Source organism: Gopherus evgoodei, chromosome 1 (assembly GCF_007399415.2).
Source record: "Gopherus evgoodei ecotype Sinaloan lineage chromosome 1, rGopEvg1_v1.p, whole genome shotgun sequence".
NCBI lineage: Eukaryota > Metazoa > Chordata > Testudines > Testudinidae > Gopherus > Gopherus evgoodei.
In genome coordinates this window covers 52,486,869-52,512,742 of record NC_044322.1, presented here as the reverse complement: position 1 = coordinate 52,512,742, position 25,874 = coordinate 52,486,869, and the positions used below count along the sequence as shown (strand labels likewise).

Below are 25,874 nucleotides of genomic sequence, written 5' to 3'. Positions count from 1 at the left end.
TATCTTTTTATATCAGATGCAATTTTAGTGCTGCCACAGGAGGGACTATAGAAACCAAATCATTATCAGTTCTCTGAACTGATAAAACAATACAAGTTTTATGTGGCATCGGCGTTGGTGAACTGGGAAATATCTGCATTATTCTTATACATACTATATGTAACTCGGTGTCCTTGTTCCATTTTGTATTGCTACCTGACTGGAAGCATAGGTTTAAATCAAAGCTGGCTGTAAAAGGGGCAGGTAAGGAACCAAGCAGGACAGATGACACAGATAAGACAGCTTCAAAGGAGTTAAGATAAGAATGGCTAGGCCATCAACTGGGGGAGAACTAGCAGGCTCCATCCAGGCCCTCCAGGGTATGGGGTACTCTTCCCAAGGCTATGGGGTCAAAGGAGATTCTTAAACCTCAAAGACCCCAGAAAAGGGAACAGGTGTGGGTTAGCTGGGAGAGGCTTTCCAGCATGTCTGTGAAAGCTGACAGGCTGCTAAGATTTACTCAGCGATAGAGGGAGCACTCTGTAAAAAGTGCAGGCTGTTTCTCCCAACTCAGAAGCAGAATAAGTTGGCCCTGTTTTGAGCTATGGATAGTGAGGTTAAAACATAGGTAAGGAAATGTGTGTCCGACTCTTGTTTTATATGTTGGCCCTGTACCGTTTGTACCTTTGGGTGAAAGGCTAAATAATGCCTCGTTTTGAAGAAGCTGTTTTTGAGTCACTTGAATCAGGTGCTGTTAAAGGTTCCCAAAGAGAAATTCCTTCAGGGTCCAAACTCCAGTTGACCCCACTGAAGTATTCCTGGTTGTTCCCAATAGGGTGAAACCCAGGTCCTGGTCTAAGTGTGGGTGAACCACAGAATTCCAGCCCAGGAGAGATAAAGACCCAACGCCTGGCGCCTGTGGGGTGCACATGGCAAGACTCCGAGAAGGGACAGCAGCGCACCCTGAGAAGAATGATGGTAACCATGACACCTTCATTACAGAGCAGATGAAACTCCACAGGAAAATACTCATGGGCCTTCTTTGAGGCTTGATCCAAAAGAAAAAAATCCTCCTGTGAGAGAGTGACTATGTAATATCTAAACAAGCAGTACTATGGGGGGAGGGGAGTATTCCATTGGAATAGGGAGCATCTTGTGACTGTATTGAGGTTTAGGGAGGTGGTGCTGTCTGGTAGCTGCTGAGATTATTTTCAATTGCATAAAGCCCCCTAATGGCCTATTTGCCACCCCCTATACTGGAGTCTTCAACCTATAACTCCCACAAACAGGAGGGGATCTATAATAGAAGATTAGGCAGAATTTTTCAGTTTGCAGCCTTTCCTCTTGCCAGCCACATACTCTGCTGTTTTTTAAAAAAAGGAACTCCCTCCTCTACTTGGGTCTTAATCAGGGGCTGGAAGAGTTAGTCCACTGGTGAGCAGCATAAGGAGGCGCATTGACAGCTGTCTCATTGCTGACAGGTCTTCTGAATTAAACCCTGGAGAGGCTCTATATTTTTCCTGGAATTTTTGCAGATTAAATTCTGTGGCTTTGCCCCTAATTCTCATTACATTCCAATTTTCTTGCAAATTCAGTCAACACATTTAGCAACACAACACTTCTCCTAGCTATGTGACAAATTGCTCAGCTTGATCCAGGAAACAAACACTGGAATTCTATTATGCTTAGGTTTACCAGGTTCAGAGGTGCCAACTTCCCAGGTGATAGTCAACCCCGTCTCTGCCCCAGGCCCAGCCCCCACTCCACCCCCTCCTCCATCTCTTCCTGCCCCCACTCCTCCCCTCCCCCGCACCTCCCAAATGTCACTGAACAGCTGATTGTGGTGGTGGGAGGCACTGTGATGGAGGAGCTGAACCACAGGGCTCCTGGTGGGTGCTGAGCACCCACTATTTTTTTTTCCCCAGTGGGTGCTCCAAGGCTGGAGAACCCACGGTGTCAGTGCCTATGACCAGGTCCATTCATCTGGATTTTCCCAGACATGACATCTTTTTTGGTTCTCCGATCTCTGTCCGGGCAGACTTTGACATAAGAACAAGTCTCCGGGAAGTATGGTATTGCCTCACTTACTTCTCTGTTGCTTCTGGTGGCAGCGCTGTCATCAGAACTGGGCAGCAAGAGAGCAGTGACTGTTGGCCAGGCACCCAGCTCCGAAGGCAGCACTGCCGCTAGCAGCAGTGCAGAAGTAAGGGTGGTAGAAAGAAACAGTACAACAGAAACTGTACCTGACCTTGCCCTTCCAGATCCGCCTCCCTCTTCTCCAACGGTGTCCTCTATTTGAGAACTTGAAAGATGGCAACCTAATTATGCAAGAACTAGATTATATGTGTTGAAGCTTTACCTCTAGTTCGATCATGTATGATCATGGGTCTATCCCACCATAACTGACTGGACAACCGTGTCCAGAGGGATCACTCATAATGTGGTCAAAAACCAAAAATGTTTCTTGCAACTTGGAATGTCTATTATGCATAGGCTTACCAGGTTCAGAGGTGCCAACTTCCCCAGTTCCCAGGTGACAGTCAAACCCCTCTCTGCCCAGGGCCCAGCCCCCACTCCACCCCTTCCTCCACACCTCCTCCCCACCCTCTCCCCCACCTCTTCCTGACCCCACTCCTCCCGCTCCCCACGAGACAAATCAAAAAGTGAAAGAACCAAATGCAGAACAGCAGTTGTTGTCCAAGAACTCTCGAGGTACAACACTGACATCACTGCTCACAGCGAAACAAGACGTGCAGATGAAGGCCAGTTGAGGGAAGAGGGTGGCGGTTATACTTTCTTCTGAAAAGGAAAACCAGCAAGTGACAGGCAAATATCCGGTGCTGGCTTTGCAATCAAAAACCTTCTGGACCGCCTGACTGAGCTCCCCATTGGCATCAATGAGTGCCTTATGACCCTCTGCATTCAATTGGTCAGTAAGTCATTTGCCACTATCATCAGTGCATATGCACCAACTCTTGATGCTGAAGAACAGAAACAATCTTTCTACACTGACCTTCATAAAATTTTGTCATCCATTCCAAAACCAAATAAGACAATCCTCTCAGGGGTCTTTAACGCAAGAGTTGGCCAAGATGGAGTAGCATCACTGAGAAGGAAGGAGTAGGCAAAACCAATTCCAACGGCATCCTTCTACTCAGCAAATGTGCAGAGCACGACCTTATGATCACAAACACCATCTTTAGACAAAGCAACTTGGCAACACCCCCACTCAAAACAGTGGCACCTCCTAGGTCTTTGTATGAACAATGGATCTAAGAGATGTCTAAATCATCTGTGTCATGAGAGGAGCGGATGACTGCTAAACTGACCATGCACCTGGTGAGGTCAGTCATGTCCATGAGGATTACAGCAAAACAGAACGCAATCCAAATCACGCAGACAGCAATAAAACATCCAATGACTTCAATCCTCAGTGCACCAAGAGAACTTCCAAACATTCCTCAGTGAAAAACTGGCCATATGCACACCTGGAAATGACAACACAAGTGTCGAAGATTAGGAAGCCCTAAAACAGACTGTCCATGAGGTCTGCGAGGAATCCATTGGCCTTGCTACCTGCTGCCGTTGGGACTGGTTTGTCAATAACAGCATTGAGATTACAGCCCTTTTGGACTAGAAGAGAAAAGTTTTCTGCAACTGGCAAAACCAACCACTATCCAGTCAGAAGCAGAGCTCTTTCTCAGCTCAAAGCTGAAGTCTTTGAGAAATCAAAAACAAATGGTGGGAGGACAAAGCAAAAAAAAATCCAAACTTTCGCTGATAGACATGATATGTGTGTAGTAAGATGAAGCCCTGAAACAAACCCTTGAATCAGAGGCCTGGTATGAGGCCTAAAGCCAGAGCTAAAGTAATGGTCAAGACTTTGCTAACATTTCTCATCTCTGTGCCAGAACTAAAGTAATATTGGCAACAATAAACAAACTCCAGTATGCAAATGATTGTGCTGTAGTTGCACACTCAAAGGAGGATCTACCAACAGCCCTTAATTGCTTCTCTGAAGATTACAACAGCCTAGAGCTAACTCTGAACACAGGCAAAACAAAAGTTCTACACCAGCCAGTCCCTGGTCAATCATCAGACCCAGCAAGGAAGATCTATATCAACAAAAAAGAACTGGAAAATGTGGCAGCCATCTCCCACAGAGGACAGACATAGATGTTGAGATTCAGCATAGAATTCGCTATGCCAGCCTTGCCTTTGGCAGACTGTTTCACCAGGGGTTCAACAATCACAACATCAGAACACATACTAGACTTTTAGTTTATAAAGCGGTAGTAATCCCAACTTTCCTTGACGGCTGCAAGACTTGGGTGAACTACAGAAGACACCTGAAAAACCTGGAATGCCAGCACCAGGACTTTCTTTAGAAGATCCTCAATGTAAAGTGGAAGGATTGTCGTACTAATGTCAGTGTCCTCAGAGAGGCCAACATCTTCAGTGTTGAGGCCCTGATTATCCAGCACCAGCTGAGGTGGAGCGGGCACTGTGTGCACATGCCTGATGTACATTTACCAATATAACTGCTGTATGCCCAACTCACCAAAGGAGAAAGGAAATGGGGAGATCAAAATAAACACTTTAAAGACACCCCCAAGATAAATATCAAGAGATGTGGCATCGATGCCACACACACACACACACACACACACACACACACACACACACACACACACACACACACACACACACACACACAGAGACAGCAGCCCAGGATAGGGATAACTGTCGAAGACTTGTCAGAGAGGGAACATCCACTTTTAAGGAAAATCGCCTTGCCCTGGTTGCAGAAAAATGCCAGAAAAGCAAGGAAAGACAATGGTCATGCAGCGATCGTGGCCCAACCTTATCTTCTAACACCACCTGTAATGTCTGCCAACGAGCCTGCGGCTCAAGGACTGGACTCCTCAGTCACCAAAGGACCCATGAAAAATAAAACCTGTTAAAGAGATCATCGTCAATCTGAAGGGATTGCCAGTGACGAAAGACACTAGATTTGTTCCACTGCACTAAGGGCAGTTGTTGTGAGAGGGACACAGAACTGAGTATCATCAGTATTCTGAATGTAGTGCAGTTCCACATTTCCTCATTACCTGTCCTAGCTATTTCTTATACATGTTGAGCAGGAAGTAAGAAGAAATTGACCCCTACTGTGCCTGCCCCAATTACAAGAGCTGTTGGAGCAAACAGGCAATGCCCCAAGCCACTCTTTTGGGTCTCTCAAACATAGGCAGTTGGAAGTACTCCATACCAGCAGAGATGTCACGCCTAACCAGCAGAAATGTCCAATAAAACTATAATCAATAGTACCAAAGACAGATGACAGATCTAATAAAATCATTATGGACATTTCTACCCCAAACTCAGGCCTAAAACCCAATCGATCAAACTCTAGGAATTCTGATGACTAGGGAAATTGATGTTTTCCTACCATAGCCTTTCAATGATGCTTCACAAATGGGACGTTTGATCCAAGTTATCAGCTTCACGTGATAGTTTCTTAAAGCAGCTATTGTATGATCCTTGATTCAAGGACAGGTGGCACCCAACCTCCCTGCATAGGGATGCGCTGACACACTCCACCAGCTATGGACCCGGTATTTCACCAGTGGCTTACCCCGGTCAGGAAAGACACTGATCTAACTCACAGGTTAGAGAACTCCTAACCGCTCCAGAATCTCAGTGAGCAAGACTGGCCAAAACTATGACACAGAAAGGCCATTGCTCTGTCTTCATGGAGGCAGACAGATCAGTACAAATCTCAGTGATTCTATATAAAATAAACTGAAAACTTTTTAAAAATGTGAAAAACCTTGACTGTAACAGAATGGAGACAGTGTGGATTCACCCACCTGGAATGGGTCTGTCATGCAATACACTGCCAATACTACAATAAAAGATGAAGACATTTATCTTCAGCTCCACATAGGACTTTTGCAATACAGAGAATTTCTAATGATTAGATTTTGCCATCCATGCTGTAGTCAGCTTCACACTTCCTCCAACACAGGAATGGTGTGAGATTCATTCCCATTATTCAGTGCAAGATTAATTTATAAACAGCGAAACCTACTAATTATTTTGTGAAGAATCACTAATGATACTTTGAAAAGAGAAATAATAGAAATATATACATAAATTCTAATTCTACAGCCACTGGACTCTAATAACACAGCATTTGTAAGTGCAGATTAAAAGTCTTTGCTTGTAAATTCCCACATTTCTGCCTCACATTCTTTTGTTATTGAGTTATTAATTTTTTTTATTCATTTACTATAAAACCCATTCATAATACTGGAAATTGGCATTCCTGCCCAGTCACGTGCTGCTATGTTAGCAACAACACAGCTTTGTTATGCCCTTTTATCTTTTCAAACCGTATACTTTTCAGTAAATCTGGTTCCCTCTTTGGGTACGGTACCTGCAAGGCTCCTGATGAGAGGATGCCCTTCAGAATCCCTTTCTGAGCATGTTGAGCCGTTTCTGAGACAGAACAGCCTGTCAGTGAATGACCTTTCTCCAGTTTTGTTATGTATTTTTTTTTCCTGGGTTGTTTGATTCATAGACTCTCACATTATGGCTGTGCCTATTAAAATGAGCCACCTTATCTACAACTACGTCATATTCTGTCGTCTCCCCATAAACTCAAGTTCACTGTGGTGAATGCAAAAGTGCCCCTTCACATTCCATTTCATTTCTGACCTTTAGTCTGTGTACATTGTCTCTCAATGCAGACAAAATGGAAGATAAAATAAAAGGTAAACAACAATAACCATCAAAGAGTGACCAAAACACCCTCCACTGGAAATCCTATCTGGCAATGTGTGTGTGTGTCTGGAGAGTGAGAAGCAGATGCTGGACATTCTGGAGCATATATGCAATTAAATCTCTTAGTGTTAATGAGTTACATGTGTACTTTGCCAGGAGACTATACGGTCTGTTTGTTTAGGCTTATCAGGCAGTCAGAGATCAAAAGTGAGATTTGAAGCAAGGAAAGTGAATACATTCCTTTTTGCCTTAATGAAGAGACACATGCAGAAATAATGCTTGTAAAGGATGAAAATTAACAAACAATGGAAATGTGATAAGAAAAATCTTGCACTGAGATCCGCTAATGTGCTTATGAGCTGCGTAAGCACAAGAGTCTGTGCTAGCAAATACCAGTGCAGGATCAGGGCCAAAACAGGATACTGTGCCTCTTTGGAGCTAATGGATTAGCTCTAGCATAATTTCTTCTTTATGGGTAGTTTTTAAAGGACTCGCATCAAAATTTTGTCATGACGTTTTTTAAAATCTTTATCTCCATGAATTTAAGGGAATGCTGTTATGTTAAACAATGTTAAGCACATTACCAATTTAAAACAATATAATATGCCCATCAGCATTTATGATCGCCTACTTTTTTGCATTCCTTTTCATGAAAATAGCCTAATTTCATGTCTAAGTCTAGAAAATATTTTCAGGCTCTCCTGCAGAATATGCAATTTTTAAGTTGCGGACTCTACAAAGGAAATTCTTGTGTTTTAAACAAACATTTTCATTAGATTTTTCTTTTAAAATCATGTAACGATGTATATTGGTTTTAAGTATTATAAAAGCTTTTAATATTGGGCCAAATTTGACCGGACAATATCTTTTTAAGGTCATCCATGCAGGAAAATCATTATCCATTTACAAACACAGCCCTTCTTTTTCTAAGAAAGTGATAATATATTGCACTTGTAGAGTGCCTTAAATATGAGCCTATCAAAGCACTTCAGGAACATTAATGAATTCAGCCCCCCAGTGATCTAGGTAACCATTAGTGTCCCTATACTGAGATAGAGGAGTGACATAATTTGCCTAACGTTATACAACAAAACAGTGACAAGGCTGGAAGTAGACTTACATTACTTGGGCCTTGGCTACACTCACACTTTACAGCGCTGCAACTGGGGTGTGAAAAAACACCCCCCTGAGCGCTGCAAGATACAGCGCTGTAAAGTGTCAGTGTAATTAGGGCAGCAGCGCTGGGAGCACGGCTCCCAGCGCTGCATGCTACACCCGTAAGGGATGTGGTTTACATGCAGCGCTGGGAGAGCTCTCTCCCAGCGCTGCCACTCCGACTACACTCACACTTCAAAGTGCTGCCGCGGCAGCACTCCCACAGCAGCGCTCCCGCAGCGCTGCCAGGGCAGCGCTTTGAAATTCCAAATGTAGCCATATCCTTACTCAATGGTGTCGGAAGTAACGTGAAGTTACACAGCATGGTCCGTGGCCCAGGCTACACCACCCACCATCCTCTTGCCTTATCCTCACTAAGAAAAATAGTGAGTTCTTGTTAGCCGATAAGTAGTAACAAGGGTAAAATCCTAGTTAAGGCAAAGCAGTACATTGACTTAACACGAGTCAGCAGAAATTTAGGCTTTCCACTTTACCTTAACCAGCTAACTTGTGTTAAAACTACAATCTGCCTTTGCCTTGGCTATGTCTTCACTGCCAAAAAGGTTTTTACAAAGGCACAGGATTTTCCCTTGTGTTAGTTCCCATGCATTAACTACTTCAAATTCAAACTATACCTTTTTTCCTAGCAGAGCCCTACCCTTGAAGTTCATGTGCCCCTCCACCACTTGCAGTGGACATGTCTCTCTGTCACTGCACATAACCTTTGCAGCCCAGATGGGATTTAACCATCATGTAGTGCCCTGGGAGCAGGCAGCTGGGGGTTAGGAGACAAATTCCTGTATCTTACTTCACCCACATGCAACAAATTTCTCCTCCTTTGCACCCACCCTCAGGGGGAAACATCCCTCCTGGGGAGCAGGGCCGGCTTTTGGCCGATTCCCATGAATCGGGCCCCATGCCTAAGAGGGCCCTGCAGTGTCTGGAACAGGGGCCCCGCAAGGTAAGGCCCCGGAGGACAAGTGCTGCCGAGGAAGGACCCTCCGCCAAAGTGCCGCCGGGAACAACGGCAACCAATTGAGCTGCCGCCGAATTGCCGCCACTATCTTCGGTGGCGGCTCAATCGCTGTTGCTGTCTTCGGCGGCAGCAGCTCTTTTGAATCAGGACCCACATGTCCTAAAGCCGGCCCTGCTAGGAAGGGCAGGGGGAAAGCAGTGTGGCCTAGTAGGAATAGTCACTAACTCAACAAGAAGTTTGAGAGTGGTAGCTGTGTTAGTCTGTATCAGCAAGAAGAACAAGGAGTACTTGTGGCACTTTAGAGACTAACAAATTTATTTAGGCATAAGCTTTCATGGGCTAAAACCCACTTCATCAGATGCACGCAGTGGAAAATACAGTAGGAAGATATATATACACAGAGAACATGGAAAAAATGAGTGTTGCCATACCAACTCTAATAAGACTAATCAGTTAAGGTGGGCTAGTATCAGCAGGGGAAAAAAAACTTTTGTTGTGATAATCAGGATGGCCCACTTCAAACAGTTGACAAGAAGGTGTGAGTAACAGTAGGGGGAAAATTAGCATGGGGAACTAGTTTTTACTTTGTATAATGACCCATCCACCCCTAGTCTTTATTCAAGCCTAATTTAATGGTGTCCAGTTTGCAAATTAATTCCAGTTCTGCAATTTCTCATTGGAGTCTATTTTTGAAGTTTTTCTTCTTGAAGAATTGCAACTTTTAGGTCTGTAATTGAGTGACCAGAGAGGTTGAGGGGTTCTCCAACTGGTTTTTGAGAGAGAGAGAGAGAGAGTGTGAGTATCCAAATACATTTGTTAGCCTCTAAGGTGCCACAAGTATCCCTTGTTCTTTCAACACAAAGTGCTTTTTGAGGTGGGTGTGGCATATATGGGCTACCTGAGGTCAACTCAGTAGGTTACTCAGACACCCCAGCCCAGTCACCAGAGCTCCAGCCACCCTGCAGGCACCGTGGGACAAGGGAGCTGTAAGCTGCCCCAAATGAGAGAGCAGCAGCGCCAGTCACCCGCAGGGGAAGGGGCGAGGATGTTACTTACCTGCTCCTCAGTGCAAAGCCAGGAGCACGGGCCTCCTCCCTCACGTGCACGCCCCAAGCCCCGCCCACTAGGGACCACGCCCCTCCCCGAGACACCCACTCTCTGGCTCCACCCCCATACAGACCGGACCCCTCCCTCTAGTCCCAGCCCCGCCCCTCTTTGTAGACGGGTTCTCCCAGCGGGAGCCAATGAGGAAGGAGGAATAGCCAGGCCGCGCCTCCAGCGGCGCGATCGCTTCCGGGGTGAGAGGTTACGCGGCGTTGTCCAAGATGGCGGCGGGAGGTTTCTGTCTGTGCTCGCTAGTCAGGTGAGCGGCGCCTCGGCTCCGGGAAAGAAAATTGTTTCCCCGCCTCCGCGCTGCCGTTACCCTCCCGCTCGCGTCCTCCCCGCCCTCTGTGTCCGCCGCTCCCCGGCCCCGCGACCCGCGCGCTCGTGCCACGGGCTGGGGCCGGAGCGCGGCGCGGACGTGGCCTTGGCTGCGGGCGCCCTCCGGCTCTTCCTCTCGAGCGCTGTTCGCTCCTCCCGCGGGCGGGCTCTTGGCTCACCCCGGCTGCTCCTCCCTCAGTCTCTGTCACACCCCGGGGCGCCCTTGGAAAGGCTCCTGCGTCCCGCAGGCGCTCACGGCCTGGGGACTGTCAGTGAGACGCAGGCTACGGCTGCACTGGAAGCGCTGCAGCGGCCCAGCTTTGTGCAGAGTGTTGCCCCCTTTCTGATTACTGGTAACGGGACTCCTGAGACCCCGCCCCGCCCCCAATGCTTTGCTCCCTCCCCTCCCAGCTGGGCTTCCTCTGCTTCGGGGCGGGGATGGGAGCTGCTGCAGCCTGCAGGTAGGATGAAGCCGTGACTTAGCAGGGGCTGGCATGGATTAATTACCTGGATCCTCCCCCCAGCGGTGCAGTAGCTGGACTTAGGGTGACCAGACAGCAAGTATGAAAAATCGGGATGGCGGTGGGGGGTAATAGGAGCCTATGTAAGAAAAAGACCCAAAAATCGGGAGTGTCCCTATAAAATCAGGGCATCTGGTCACCCTACGACTTCTGGTGTCCAGTCAGTACATCTGACTGGGCATTGTAAGGTCCCCATTTCCACTGGACTTTCCAGTTAAAAATCAGGCACCTAGCAACCCTAAATTGCACCTAGACACAGAAGCCAAAACTTGGACAGGTGGCAACCCTTAAGTGCAGACACTACAGCAACAGGAGGCGTTCTTCCATGGCTGCAGGAAATCCTCTCCGAGAGCTAGCGGCTAGGTGAGTGGAAGAATTCTTCCAATGCCCCGCTGTGTCTAACTACATCTCCCAGTGCATGACATTGTTCACAGCTCTGAGTGGTGTAGTTATGCTGACTTTTTACATTGTACTGCAGATTAGGCCTAGTGCTCCTCAGTGCCCAAGGCACCTCTCAAAATGGAACTTAGGTTCCCAAGTCACTTAGCCATTTTTAAAAATTTTACCCCAAGTCTCTTGTGCTGTAGTCTAGGTGTGGCATCTTGATGACTCTGTGCCTTCTACTTGCTCAGAAGGACCATACAGAGGTGGCTAAAGCAAAAAAATAGGGAGTATAGACTCCTAGTTTTTGTCCTTAGCCTTGCCACCCATTTGTGAGACTTTAAACAAATCACTTAATACATCTGTACCTTAGTTTTCCCATCCGCAAAATGGGATTACACTGATTTACTGTGTAGGTGCTGGGATGCTTAATTTACTGTTAATAAAACAGAAAATCACTTGCTGTAATGTATAGGATCATCAATCAAAGATCAAGGCACTGTATATTCCTTTCCCTCCCTCCGTCCTCCCAAAAAAAAGTCCCTTCCCCAAAGAGTTTACAGTGGTTATGAGAAGCTGGAATAGATGGATGAGACAAACAGGTGAGGAGGAAGGGAAGGATGAAATAAGCTGCTTCCTTTATTGCTATCATGTAGTAAACAGCTGTCAACTCACCACCTGCCCAGTCAGTGTCTGTCAGCAGTATTCTATAGGAGTCATGCCAGAGATAGCTATATTTTGGAATTTTTACTTTATTATAATTTTAAATCACCTCCATAAGCTTATTGTAACCTTCTTTTCTATTGCAGTCTTCCAAGCAGAGGTTTGAAAGCAAACCAGTAATAAGCTAGCTGTTAAAACAAGGTGCCGATATCCCTGAGAGCAAATAATCTGAGAAACTGCCTAGGAAATATATATAGTATTTACTGTTTAATTCATTTTTTTCCATATATTATTTTGTACAAATGATGTTTGAATTTAATTTTCCCTGCTTGTTCCAGGTTGCTGTGCTCATTGTTCATCCCTGGATTGTTTCTATGTGGAGCTTTATGTCTCTGTTTGGTTGTACTGCTGTGGGGAATACGGCTGTGGCTACAACAAAGGAAAAATCAGTTGGCCTCAACAGGAAAAGATGGGAAACGTCAATTGGTTGTTGCATTTTTCCATCCATATTGCAATGCAGGTGGTGGAGGGGAGAGAGTCTTGTGGTGTGCCATAAGAGCACTGCAGAAAAAGTAAGTGCATGCGCTTAGCAAAGTGCAAGTTTATACTGCAGTTTGATTTTTCCTGATACTTTTTATGGTATTATCTATGCAGTTTTTGGCAGCCCATATATTTAAGTAGACCACATCTAATCCAAACAGTTTCCTGAGGCATTCAAACCCTACATCTAAAACCTCTTTACCCTTTTGACACATGCATTAGTCTACACTACACTCTTCCTCCTTTTTACTTTTGCAGTAGAAGGACCAGTTCTGCAGTCTTGAAATTTCGTCTTCTGAGTGGGAATATCCTGCCCTGCAAGTTGAATTCTACTAAATAACAACATGGGTTCTTCTAATTAGCCAAAAAACAGCCCCACGTTTTTGTAGATCAAAGAATCTTAAGGTTCCAGAAATTTGGTTAAAAAAAAAAAATTAAAAATCTGGTTCAGTTAAACCAAAACCAGTATTGTGTAAGGCCAACATGTTTAAGACCAAGGCTAAAAGTTTGTTCTTACTTCTGGTAATTTTGAGATGGAAATAAGTTTGTTGCATAAATTGTGATAGAAAAAGATTTGTGAAATTCTTCTTTATTGTACTCTTTCAGGTACAAAGATGCAATATATGTTGTCTATACTGGCGATAAAGATGTCAGTGGAGAACAGATCGTAGAAAGTGCTTTCAGAAGATTCAACATCAAATTAACTCATCCTGTGAAGTTTGTGTTCCTAGAAAAACGTTACCTTGTGGAGGCCTCTCTTTACCCTCACTTCACTTTGCTGGGTCAAAGTTTAGGGTCTGTGTTTCTTGGTTGGGAAGCTCTTATGAAGTGTGTTCCTGATGTTTACATTGACTCAATGGGTTATGCCTTCACATTGCCTCTGTTTAAGTACTTAGGAGGTTGCCGTGTTGGGTGTTATGTTCATTATCCAACTATCAGCACTGACATGCTTTCTATGGTTAGGAGTCAGAATGCCAGATTTAACAATGCAGCCTTCATTACAAGGAATCCCCTTCTCAGCAAACTCAAACTTGTCTATTACTATTTGTTTGCTTTTGTATACGGATTGGTTGGTTCTCGCAGTGATGTCATTATGGTTAATTCTTCATGGACCCTAAATCACATCCTTTCCCTCTGGAGAGCTGGCGCTTGTACAAGTGTTGTGTATCCCCCTTGTGATGTTCAGACATTCCTGGATATTCCATTACATGAAGAAAAGAGCACCACAGAATATTCCATTGTCTCTCTAGGACAGTTTAGGCCTGAGAAGGACCATCCTTTGCAAATCAGAGCCTTTGCAAAATTCCTGGAAAAGACAGCTCTGGGGCAGCAGTCATTGCCAAAGCTCATCCTGATTGGAGGCTGTCGTAATCAACAAGATGAGCAGCGTGTAAACAGACTTAAAAAGCTTTGTGAAGAGCTAGGCGTTGACAAAAAGGTGGAGTTCAAAGTAAACATTCCATTTGAGGAGCTAAAACAGTACCTGGCAGATGCAATTATCGGTCTGCACACCATGTGGAATGAGCACTTCGGAATTGGTGAGTACTTTTCCTTGACCTTAAGCACCTTAAGGCTCTGAATTCAGCTGAGGGAGGGGTGGGGAGGGAAGCTTGCTTTATGAACATGAATGAGGTACAGAAATAAGGACTTGCTTACTTTTCCTATTTGTGGAATGGGGTATAAGACTGACCATACCTCTCTGGTATGCGTGCAGGATGAGACAAACTTTGCATCCTAATAGATGGACTGATTACATCAATTTCAGCTTGCTGAAGCCACAGCCAAATAATCAGCCATTACTAAACTACAGTTAACAAAAGTAACAACTGAAGTGACTTACGCTGTACAGGACCATGATGTAAGTAAAGCCTGTTCAGTCAGTTCAGAAGCATACTCTAGCTGATAGAATTTTCCTCCTATATAGCATCTTGATGGCTTTTCTATTACTTTCTTCATTCTCTTTCTTTGCCTACTCTTGCTTCTCACCTCCCCCAAGCCCTTTTTTTTTAAACACAATATCTACTTTGTTTCCATATGTGAGAATCTTTTTGTTGTCTTCTATTATTGACTTTTTTTTCCCATTTCCTGCTACTTCCTATTGGATTTTTTCCCTTTACTAAAACTGCTGAGACTTTTCAGTCTTGCTCCTATCTTGCTGCGATAAGGGGATAAATATTGGCAACAGTGTCAATTGTAACATAATTTGCTGATTTCTCTTACGATTGTGCAGTGATCAAAAATGTTTTCTTCTGTGTTCTGGTCTAGGCTCAGTGCTTAGACGTACCTTCAATACCAGTACATTTTTGTAATGGTCCCTCAAGGAATTCTAGTCCTGCCAGGTCACAAGATATTGGACTTCTAAATCCGCAATTATAATTTTGCTCATTTCCACATCCATCCTCTCCCCAAAGACTTCACTTTTTGCCAGAATAGCATATAGACACGCTACTCAGATTATGGCCCTGAATTCCAGTATGATTTAGCAGCTCACCTTCCAGGGCTTTTATCTTTAGAAAACAGGATTCCAAGCTTTAGAATATAGTTCCAGCATTATTTTCTACCTATGGCAATTTTTGAGCTAACAGCATTTAAAATGTCAGAATTGCAGCAAAGCAGCAGCAAGGCATTAATCAGAATGCTGTCTTTTGAGGGTTGTTGTATAATCTATGGGGGTCGAATACAAATGCTATGTACTATTCAATTCCAGCACTCTTTTAGTATTCGAAGGTGTTTTAGCCTTTTGATTTTCAGTTGTTGCTGATCCCTGGGGTTAGCAGTGTACCTAGTTCAGTGCATCTTCATTCTGTCCACTTCTGCTCTTTTCAATATGTAGCTTTTTATTCAAGTCATATTGGGTCTATTATACAAATCAGACTAGTGAAATATACTAAAAATCTCAACCTAGAAATCCAATGTTACAATATAAGTTGGCTGTAACTTGATAGATATGGCTAAAGCCTCTGGATAGCACAAACAGATTTTCTTTTGTTATATACCTGCTACTCTTTTCATACTGAGCTTGAACTCAGATGTCAGAGTCAGATGCTAAGAAATTAAATGATAAAACAGCACCTAATACAAGTTTAGAGTTCTAGCACTGTATGTCTTTTCCCTACAGTTTTAAGTGTTGTTGAATCCATAAGTAGAGATGGTCTTCCCCCTTCGCCGCCCCCAAATTTTGATGACAACATTTTTTTAAAAATTAATTTTTCTATAAAACTTTTCAGGGTTCAGATAGGAAAAACATAGAAAACTGGTTTTCCAGTATCCCCCCAAAAAAGGCTGAGTGAGCAAGCAGTTTTCACTGAAAGTTTTTATTTTTATCCAATCAGCTGAAATCTTCATTTTTTAGTTGCACCCAAAAAGATGAAAATTTTGGTGTAGGTTTTTCAATGAAAAATGTGAAACATTTTGGGAAAAAATGGTTCTAAAGTGTCTATTTTGAAAAAACACTTCCACTGAAAAAGCTCAACCAGTTCTATGTACATATGAGAACTGTATTCTTAACATGTGTTTTTTGTATCTTTCCAGGAATAGTTGAATGTATGGCAGCTGGCACAATTATTCTGGCTCACAATTCTGGTGGCCCCAAACTAGATATCGTGGTACCCTATGAAGGACATATTACAGGATTTCTAGCAGAAAATGAGGACGATTATTCTGAGACCATGGCTCAGATCCTTTCTTTGTCTCCTGAAAAGAGGCTGGAAATCAGACAAAATGCTCGCCAGTCTGTGAACAGATTTGCTGACCAAGAGTTTGAAGGGGCGTTCCTATTGTCTGTGGAGCCGTTATTTAAATAAAAGTCATTTGTGTACGTGGATAATAACTTTTTATACATATGTCACTTGTAAATATTTTTTTAATCTATGCTATCATGGTGCAATAAAAAGCCCTATACTTCTAATGGGACATCAGCTCTGCGCATTAAACAATTTTTATTAGGGAGGGGAGGAAACCCCATTCCATGAAAATTAACTTTTTTCCAATGGACTTACAGGGCACTGCTAAAGTTTCTAAATTCTTAATGTTTTCTCATGTGTAGTAGAGCTGCATGTGGAAACTCCTCATATTTAGGTTATTTTAAAGTGGTTTTTTTCTTTTGGAAGACTTCCTGCCTTAAAACAACAGGCTGGGAAAACAGATTGAGTGGCATGCTACAGTGGAGGGATTCAGTTTTTAAAGATAAACACTTTGCTGATTTTGATAAGAGTCAGATGCTAAAGCCAAAAAACTTATCTCCAGGGTTAAAAGACTATTCTGAAGTTTCCAATGAAGGCTTTGCTTGTTCTTTGAGTACAGATGGCCATGATTAATGCTGCTTTGTATTTATGATGCAAACCTTAATATTACCAAATCCTTCCTGAAATATTACATAAATCTAACTATTTATATTAGGTACTCTCCTTTCACAATGTAAAAGAAAAGTTAAGTTTACAGTTTCTTTGCTTGCATTCCCTAATGCAAATTTTTCAGACATCTGTCTCAAATCAGAATAAACAAACACTATTTTGCAGCCTTAGCTATAGGGTTCACTAAGGTTTAATCCTACAGTGCTTTTAAAAAAAAGCAGGAGCAGAGGTTTAACTATTTGCAGCTATCCCTTGTATTAACCATATCTTCTTCCTCTTAGAAGGATAACTTGTTTTCTCGTGCCTTTTTTTTTTTTTTTTTTAATATTTTAAAGAAATTTGAAAACTTGATCAGACAGAGCCTATTCCAGTGGCTCACAAATTTGGACTTTAAACTACTGCTTCGGGTAACATTGAAACACTGTAGTCTAATGGTTAAAACACTACAGCAATAGACTTCTGCTTTTAACAAAAATGGTTGGTTTGCTATGGTCTACTATAGGCTTTTTTTATATTTTAGCAAAGTAAAAAAGCTAGTAAGAGAAAGGAAAGAACTACTGAAATCAAACAGTTTTATTATTGTGTTCCTTCCATTTAAATAATATCCAGACAGCTTACATCTAAAATTTGAGAGGACAGCTGGAATGACTCCTTACCATGTTTTATCCTCTTCCAGCTGTCATTTTTTTGCATAATAGCACTTCTAATTAGAAATTCAGGTACATAACATCCCAGTGGTACTAGTAAACTTTGCTGCTATTATTAATTATAAAATAAGAGCTGTGCAAGTCAAACTATGGGTTCCTGTCTCTTAATGGCTTACTAGAAGGAGCTACAAGCGGTACAGGACAACATATGACTGGAAAGCTTCACCAAACAGACGGATTTGGGGGAAGAGAGGTAGGGGAGTAGGTGTATAACTGGAAGAGTGCACTTCTGACATATGGAACAGAGAAAAGCACAAAGTCAGGAACGTACTAAAGACTGGATGGAGAGAGAGGCAGTGTAGATGAGTAAAGATATTAGCAGGAGCTGAGTTTGCTTTTCATTTTCGCCAGAGATTTTTTTAAAAAGGGATTAATTTTAGCCACTTGAATAAGTAGCCTGAATGTTGAAAGAGCAGCATGCCAAGCAGCTCCCACTTGTTTCAAATGAGTGCTCAGCACTTCTTCAGGTGCCTAAATATGGATTGAGAAACTTAACTTTAGACACCTGTTTTTAAAATATTGGCCCTGCTATGGCTCTGTCTTCCAGCAACTTAGGAAAGTCTTGAAGCAACAGTCAACCTCCTATTTTAGCTGATTGCTGCTTCCTGCCTGCCTTCTCCATTACATGTGTCAGCAGTAAGTGGATCAGTGTTATTGTCTAAAACCTGATCAGGTTTCCCAGGTATTTTACTAGCTAAGCTTTCTCTCTCTCCTTCTGGTTTGTCTTTGTTTGCTGACTGGATTGGCACCTCTCTGTCTTCCTCTGCCAGAGAAGTTACCACTTTTTCTAGTGATTCCACCAGCTCCTCCCTCAATTCATCTTCAGATTCTTCAAAGTTCCTACATGTTTAAACAAAGAAAATGGATGTTAATAAAATGTATCACCATTATTAGCTGTCCTGGTCTCAAAGCCCATAAGGTCTTCATTTAAAAAAAATTGTTTTGTGAGAAGTATAAGAACGGCCATACCAAGTCAGACCAAAGGTCGATCTAGCCCAGTATTTGTTTACCGACAGCGGCCAATACCAGGTGCCCCAGAGGGAGTGAACCTAACAGGCAATAAAAGCTGGGTATGAAATTTAAATATTTTCCTGTCTCCATTCCTCTGTCCTGTTAAGATCCACTAAAACTACAACTTAAGTGATGCGGAGACAGCCAATGTTATCATTGCTGTATCTGCATTTGTCTATACTAATGGTGTAGAAAGCATTAGTATTGGCATGTTCATGAACTAATTTAAGTTGACCTAATTCTGTAGTTTAACAAGATCTAAAATCCAGTTTGGCTGCTAACAACTTTCTCTGTTTAATTACACTGCGAAAAGTCTAAAGGGACAAAGGAATTTTTTTTAAAGCAAGTTAGCCTGCTGGGCCAGTTTTCCTATGAGAAGGAATCTGTCCATTCATAGCTTTTTCCTCTTCTGGAGTAACTTGACTTAAGTTACCTTATCCATATCAGTGACTTACGTGTCATCATCATCAGATCTTGGCTCAAGTCTGTTTTCATCGGTATCGATAGTGGAGCCTGTTTCTGCATTATCATCCTTATTCTCTTTTGGCAGCCAGGGTGATAATGTCCCCTCTGGAGAGTGGGAGGGGAAAAAATACCTGGTAAGTGTACCAAAAATATCTAAAACCACTACAGAAATTCTTGGAATGGATTTTGTTCAAATCACAACAATGCAAACACCAAACTTCACTGATGGCCATTGTTGCTGTTCATAGAAATATTTAGATAGTTATAGCTCCCTAATCATGTTTACTTTCCAGCACAAAACCTAGTGGGTGGGAGGGCAATGCAGATCTGAAAGTTCAGAGAAGACTGAATTTTTAAAAATTGCCCTGGTATTGCTTAAGGGCCTTATTCTGCAAATAATCCATCTGGAATGAATGTGACTATTTGGGTAGCAAGGTATTTAATGTGAGCAAAGGTGGCAGAATTGGGTCTTAAGTCTGGTTTATTAGACTTAATTGCTAAAAGATAGATCAGCTAAAAGTCTGTGATCCTAGTACAGCACTCCCTCTATGGCTTGTTGAATATGGGTAGTGAGGTTTTAGCCTGGTTCAAATTTCTTAAAAGTATATCTATGAGGAGAGAATAATATTGTCAGGATGGGGTAGTTTTTTAAATAGCCTGACATGCTGAGAGAGCGCATGTATGTTAGTTAGCTAGGGAGTGTTGATTGTGCAACTTCAAGTGAAAGAATTTTCCCTGTAATCCATTCAATATGCTAGTGTTTAACACATGCAATTGAATTGGTTTTAAAGGCCTGTATCTAATTCCACGTTCAGTTAATTTGCATTGGAGCGTGCAAAACATATTCCTTTCCAATTGCACTAATTACGTTATGAAAATTGTTTTACGCTTCCTTTTTGGCAACATGCATTGTAACTTTGTGTTGGGTTTTTTCTTTTTAAAAACCATCACCTTAACGGTATGCTGCAACCTAACTGATTAGGGCTCAATGTTGATGTCCTATATGTGGAATTGTACCATGTTCAAAGTCAGTTGTGCTTATGCCATCATATGCTATATCCTGTAGAAGAGCTATAGCAATTTATGTTGATGTATCCAAAAACAGTGCAGCTACTAATAATATATAGAAGATTTTCTTATGTCTTGGGAAAGTGTTTTGAAAAAATGTTCATTGCCAGAGATAGCTTTCTCTAAAGTAAGAACAGCTGAATTCCCGTTCTTGTCCCCTGACAAAGTGAAACTGATGATAATTTCAAAATAATGCTGGATAGAAAAAATGTGCTGGCTTTGTGAAGTTAGTAAGCTGCAAAAATTCAGTGGCAGTTATAATACCATCTGGATCCCCCTAGCTCTAAAATACTAACCATCTACTAAATGACTGAACCCTTCTCTTTGGTCTTAATAGTTTGCCAAGTGATTAAAATATTTTTATTTCACAGGTCCTATGCTAGCTACAATAAGAACATTTTAATCAAAGAAAAACTCCCTCTGGAGATGTTGGACATCTTATGTCTCTCTCCATTCTTAATATCTTATTTCCATTTTCATCATCAAAATATTTAGTAAAATTCTTCAGAGGACTTATCCTATAATTTGCAGTAACAAATATCCTACCAGATTCCTCTTCAGTCCAGGTGAAGGAGTCATTAGACAGTTCTGCTTTCGCTAAGATACTCAGCAGTGTCCCAGGTGCTTCTTGTTTCCACTGTTTCCTGTTTTCTGGTGTTTCTTCAGGCACGACAACCACCTGGCCAGCTAGGAAATAGGAGGAGCATCAAGTCGCTGCATGTGATAAAACGTGAATGTGACTTGGCATTATTGCCATGTTCCCTTGCCAACTTAAAAAGATTTTCATTTTTATAGTGAAGTTTCTCATTTCTTTGGCTCCTTAAGTAGCTAATTGCTTTCCTTTGGGATTTTCCTTCTCCAAGCAGACTGCTTTATCTGCAGTATTTGTTCTGACTGGTATTGCAAGGAAGGCCTACTTTTGGAGTATTTGCCACCAAATTTTCTAATGATCAGGTAACACCATTGTTTCTAATACTCAAAAATAACAAGATTAAACACTTTGATACTATTCTTGTAGAGATACTTTATAGTGAGGACAGAGGGGTAGCCATGTTAGTCTGGATCTGTAAAAAGCAACAGAGTCCTGTGGCACCTTATAGACTAACAGACCTATTAGAGCATAAGCTTTCGTGGGTGAATACCCACTTTGTCATTCATCTGACGAAGTGGGTATTCACCCACGAAAGCTCATGCTCCAATACACCTGTTAGTCTATAAGGTGCCACAAGGCTCTTTGTTGCTTTCTACAAGAATAATTACATTTTCATTAAAGCAAAATAGCCTTCTACAATTCAGACCTTGTGTAAGCAGGTGCAACTCCATTGACTAATTCCTGATCTCTTTCTCATAGTCCATTACGGGCTGAGAAAACTTCACGGGAGGTGTCCCTGACATATACCATCAAAAGTGGAATGAAAGAGGGATGGTGTGGTCCTTAAACCCACGTAAGGGGGAGAAGAGCAAACATGGTTTAGCGCCAATCCCTGAGCCTCATGGAAGCCTTTCCATGCCAGTTGTAGGCATGTGTACAAATCCTTTGGAGGGTCTCCACTAAGAAACCCGCATGTGGAGGGGAAGTGAAGCCAGGACGTAGTGTAGTGGTGCTGGTCTTCCCCTGGAATAGACAAGGAGCTACAGGCTGGTGCTGTTCTTCTTTTGTAGATCCCTGAGCTCCATTTCCCCTGTCACTAATCCCTGCCTCTGGAGGAGAGAAGGCAGAAGGTTTGCAAGTCCTAACAGACTGCTCCTATCTTTGCCTTCTTGTGAGTGTTTCTGGGGGAAAAACATAGCTCGCTGTTATTTATTGAGTGCCATAGTGTAGTTTGGCCCTGTACACACAGAGGAGCCTGCCAGAACAAGCTTACAGTCAAAATTAGACATAAATAATATAGCTCATGCATAATACACCGAACAAAGGTTTAGTCTCAGAGTAGCGCAGATATTCTTTTCCACAACAGTAAATACCAGCCTCTGGACAACTATGGATTAACAAAGCTCTCAGGGCAGTTCCCTGATGTTCCCTTCTGCTGAGAGAATGATGGCTATAATGTTGATTCTTTACAATTAAAGGAAGAGGAAAACCTCAGTGTGCTGATATGGAGCTGCGTCCCCCATCCCCATCCCCGGAAAATATTTAGGCCAGGTTTTAGCTGGGCCTCAGCCCAACAGCCACTGTTAGCTGTGCAGTTTTTCACCCACAATTAAATATGATTAAATTGCACCCACAACTGCATTTTTTAAAAAACCTGTTTTTAATTGTGCTTGCAATTCTGGAGGTCATTGTGAAAACTAAGGCCGTAGGGCCACCTTCTGTCTTTCCCAGTGGCAGTCCCTGCAGACAGTCTTGCTGAGTCCAGGCACCCATGGCAGAGTTGACACAGAGAGAGAACTGGTGTCAGAGCAGCCTCCTCTGAAAAGATCGACCACAACAACCACCACCCTTTGGAATGGTGCAAAGGACTCTCTGCCATGTGACAGCATATTTCTGTGTGTCAATGCGGAAACAGGAGGAGGACCATGATTCCGTCCCCATCCCACTCTTGGGTGCTGTTGCTGATAGACTTCCCTGGGTGCCAGGAACACAAGGCCCAAGACTGTGGTTATTCCTTGTGCACATTTGCAAGGTGGGAGATAGCTTCTTGCACCTTTTCCCACCCTGTACACGCATGCAGGGCAAGCCACAGTCTAGCTCATATCATAAAGCACTAGTTAAGCACTCATGATTGATGATGATAACACCAACTTCTTATATAGTGCTTTTCATCAGTAGATTTCAATGCACTTTACAAAAGATGGAAAGTAGCATTATCCCCATTTTACACACGTTAGAAAAAATGGCAAATTATTACTACATCCTTTGGTTGAATATATGTGATAACCTCAATTACCATGACAAACTCCTGTAATAACAGCACAACAGATCTCATGAATAGTCTATTGTGAAACTCCCAAATCAAAACACTATTGTTTAAATGTCTATAACCAGTCTGGCCGGAGTAAGTTGGTCTTTGTCCACACACAGTAAAAAACACCAAATTCATACCAAGTTCACTTTCAGCCATTGTAGGGCAGACAGATGTGACATCTGCCTCAGCTAGAAAATCCAGGAGAGTCTGGGGGGCTCCAGCTTGCCATTGTTTTCTGATTTCCATGGCATTATCTATATTGCCAGCCTCTAAGAGAAAGAAAAGAACAAATAAATATTTCAATGCCCTTCAAACAAATTTTACTGTGATTCTAATGCTTACTCTGACATATATTGGAAACAAATCCTGTAAACAAGGATCCATCAGATGCTATGATAGGAGTCACTGACTGAATTTAAGTGAGCGTAACTACTAATTAATTTCCACGGTCAATATATTCACTTGCCCTGTGCTTCCCTAAGTAATACCTCCTTCCGGAGAGCATAGTTCTTCCAAAGTTTTTTGTGTGTGATCTTCATAGATCTTCATCCATTTCTCCTTAAGATTCTCACCATCCTCAAAAGTTAACGTCTCATTAAGTTTATCTAGTTCCTGAAACAAAACAGATTTTAGTAAGAAACAGAACATAAACATTAGGCAGTCACTTAATTCCCGTTTTTATTGATTTTTTCAAATGTTTTCAGGTGGAGAGGCAGATTGAAACAGTGACAGAACATGAAAAGTGATAATGCAGCAGGAGTTTCAGAATACACGATTATTTGTAAAACACTGGTTTGCAAGAGGCTTTCCAAACATGTAGGAAGACAGGTTGGTAGATTGGTGCCTAATAAATAGTGTGTGTTATTTTGAAAAGGAGTTCTACTTTCAGATGTTAGGGTTTTTAAAACACATAACCACATCACTCTCTATAGATCTTCTAAAGTGTCATTTCGATTTCTTCCAAAAGTGTCTGATTCACTGTTGTATTATTTCTGCTTTGTGCTTAGAATCATAGAAGATTAGGGTTGGAAGAGACCTCTGGAGGTCATCTAGTCCAACCACCTGCTCAAAGCAAGACCAACCCCAACTAAATCATCCCAGACAGGGCTTTGTCAAGCCAGGCCTTAAAAACCCCCCAGGATGGAGATCCCACCCTCCCTATGTAACCCATTCCAGTGTTTCACCACCCTTCTAGTGAAATAGTTTTTTCTAATATCCAACCTAGACCTCCCCCACTGCAACTTCAGATTATTGTTTCTTGTTCGGTCATCTGCCACCACTGAGAACAGCCTAGCTCCATCCTCTTTGGAACCCTCCTTCAAGTATTTGAAGCCTGCTATCAAATCCCTCCTCACTCTTTTCTCCTGCAGACTAAATAAGTTCCCTCAGCCTCTCCTCATAAGTCATGTGCCCCAGCCTCCTCCTCATTTTTGTTGCCCCCTACTGGACCCTCTCCAATTTGTCCACATCCTTTCTGTAGTGGGGAGTCCAAAACCAGATACAGTATTCCAGATGTGGCCTCACCAGTGCCAAATAGAGGGGAATAATCACTTCCCTCGATCTGCTGGCAATGCTCCTACTAATGCAGCCCAATATGCCGTTAGCCTTCTTGGCAACAAGGGCACACTGCTGACTCATATTCAGCTTCTCATCCACTGTAATCTCCAGGTTCTTTTCAGCAGAATTGCTGCTTAGCCAGACAGTCCCCACCCTGTAGCAGTGCATTGGATTCTGCCGTCCTAAGTGCAGGACTCTGCACTTATCCTTGTTGAACCGCATTAGGTGATTGTGATTCCTCACTCCCTGCCCATTGAAATCTAAATGGAGCTATCCTGGCATAACACAGGAGTAATGCAGCAGTGACTCAGGCCCAACTTTTACTTTTAAATTCTTTGAACAAGTTATTTCGGTAGAAGAATGAAGATCGGCCTTATTATCATATGTTTATTTATAAGCCAGCTCAGCATCCCACAAAAAAGGGTATAAAAATCAGTTTCTTTGCAAACTCAATAGGCTTAGAAATTAAAGTAGTAAGTCGGCATGATTAGGGAACAACAGGATGTTTTGCCTGAGAAGCTTAATTCCCAGTAAGTGAAGATGAGGTGTCTGAACCATGGCATACATAGTAACTTTAAAGGCTCCAGTAAGGAATTATATTAGGCAGAAGTTCTGACTGCAGCCCTATTTCTATGAAAGTTTCTACACACTGCACTGTATTACCAGTTCTGTGGTACTGTTGAACTTATAAACTCTGCAGGAACCCTCTGGTCTGCAGAGCTTGAAAATGTAGCAAAGTCAGAGAGAATAACCAGGACCACATATGTAGTTTATAACTCTATAAGACAAGAGAGGCTCTTGGCCCTAGTGATCCTCTTTGATTCTGTGCAATTTATAAGCTGCACAGACAACTGAGGCCACAGAGGTTATATACAGTACATAGTTCTCCAGAAATGCTATGGACTTTTGAATTCTATGGAACAACCACCAATTCAAAACAACTGTAGCTAGTAGGTCCAAAAGCAGCCACTGACATGTTTCAGAAATACTCAAAGGCAGTTTATTAAAGTAATTTATAAGCCAAATTTGGAGATTGCAGACTAAATCACTTTTGAGATACGATATTCCCCAAAAAACTTTTACAGAAGTAAAATTACTCTGGGCTTTCATCCTTTTGTTTCTGATTAGGGCTGTCAATTAATTGCAGTTAACTCATGCGATTAACTCAAAAAATTAATACCGATTAAAAAAATTAACTGCAATTACTTGCACCAGTTAAACAACAGAATACCAATTGAAATTTATTAAATATTTTGGATGTCTTTCTACACTTTCAAATATATTGATTTCAATTACAACACAGAGTACAAGGTGTATAGTGCTCACTTTATATTATTTTTAATACAAATATTTGCACTGTAAAAATGATAAAGAGATAGTATTTT

General features: G+C 42.3%; 3 protein-coding genes across 7 annotated transcripts in view; 1 reads left to right on the top strand and 2 right to left on the bottom strand.

The window, feature by feature from the left end:
• Positions 1 to 10,004, bottom strand: part of ATP7B (ATPase copper transporting beta) — a 99,182-nt gene extending 89,178 nt beyond the window's left edge. The window contains exon 1 of the mRNA XM_030564294.1: positions 9,953 to 10,004. The gene's annotated coding sequence lies outside the window, so the exon portion shown is untranslated. The remainder of the gene's footprint in view (positions 1 to 9,952) is intronic.
• A 101-nt stretch (positions 10,005 to 10,105) lies between these two features.
• LOC115652336 (GDP-Man:Man(3)GlcNAc(2)-PP-Dol alpha-1,2-mannosyltransferase-like) lies at positions 10,106 to 16,346 on the top strand. Of its 4 annotated transcripts, none has more exons than XM_030564282.1 (5): positions 10,106 to 10,259; positions 11,093 to 11,202; positions 12,222 to 12,455; positions 13,030 to 13,961; positions 15,955 to 16,346. In XM_030564282.1, the coding sequence occupies exons 2-5, from the start codon at positions 11,165 to 11,167 to the stop codon at positions 16,224 to 16,226; spliced, it is 1,476 nt and encodes a 491-aa protein (XP_030420142.1). In that variant the 5' UTR covers positions 10,106 to 10,259; positions 11,093 to 11,164; the 3' UTR covers positions 16,227 to 16,346. The 4 variants fall into 4 exon arrangements, 2 of the variants coding, with proteins under 2 accessions (XP_030420142.1, XP_030420129.1); XR_004000608.1 differs by lacking the exon at positions 11,093 to 11,202 and adding an exon at positions 14,189 to 14,281 and having other exon boundaries at positions 10,124 to 10,259; positions 15,955 to 16,042; XR_004000609.1 differs by lacking the exon at positions 11,093 to 11,202 and adding an exon at positions 14,138 to 14,281 and having other exon boundaries at positions 10,124 to 10,259; positions 15,955 to 16,042.
• Positions 16,347 to 17,108: 762 nt separating this feature from the next.
• Positions 17,109 to 25,874, bottom strand: part of LOC115652324 (serine/threonine-protein kinase Nek5-like) — a 41,560-nt gene continuing 32,794 nt past the window's right edge. Inside the window, exons 19-23 of one of the 2 annotated variants that reach the window (XM_030564249.1) lie at positions 23,421 to 23,544; positions 23,070 to 23,201; positions 20,573 to 20,713; positions 18,949 to 19,063; positions 17,109 to 18,322 (exon numbers count right to left, since the gene is read on the bottom strand). In XM_030564249.1, the coding sequence (XP_030420109.1) occupies positions 18,070 to 18,322; positions 18,949 to 19,063; positions 20,573 to 20,713; positions 23,070 to 23,201; positions 23,421 to 23,544 (765 nt within the window). In that variant the 3' untranslated portion in view covers positions 17,109 to 18,069. The remainder of the gene's footprint in view (positions 18,323 to 18,948; positions 19,064 to 20,572; positions 20,714 to 23,069; positions 23,202 to 23,420; positions 23,545 to 25,874) is intronic. The other variant, XM_030564258.1, reaches the window with a different exon arrangement.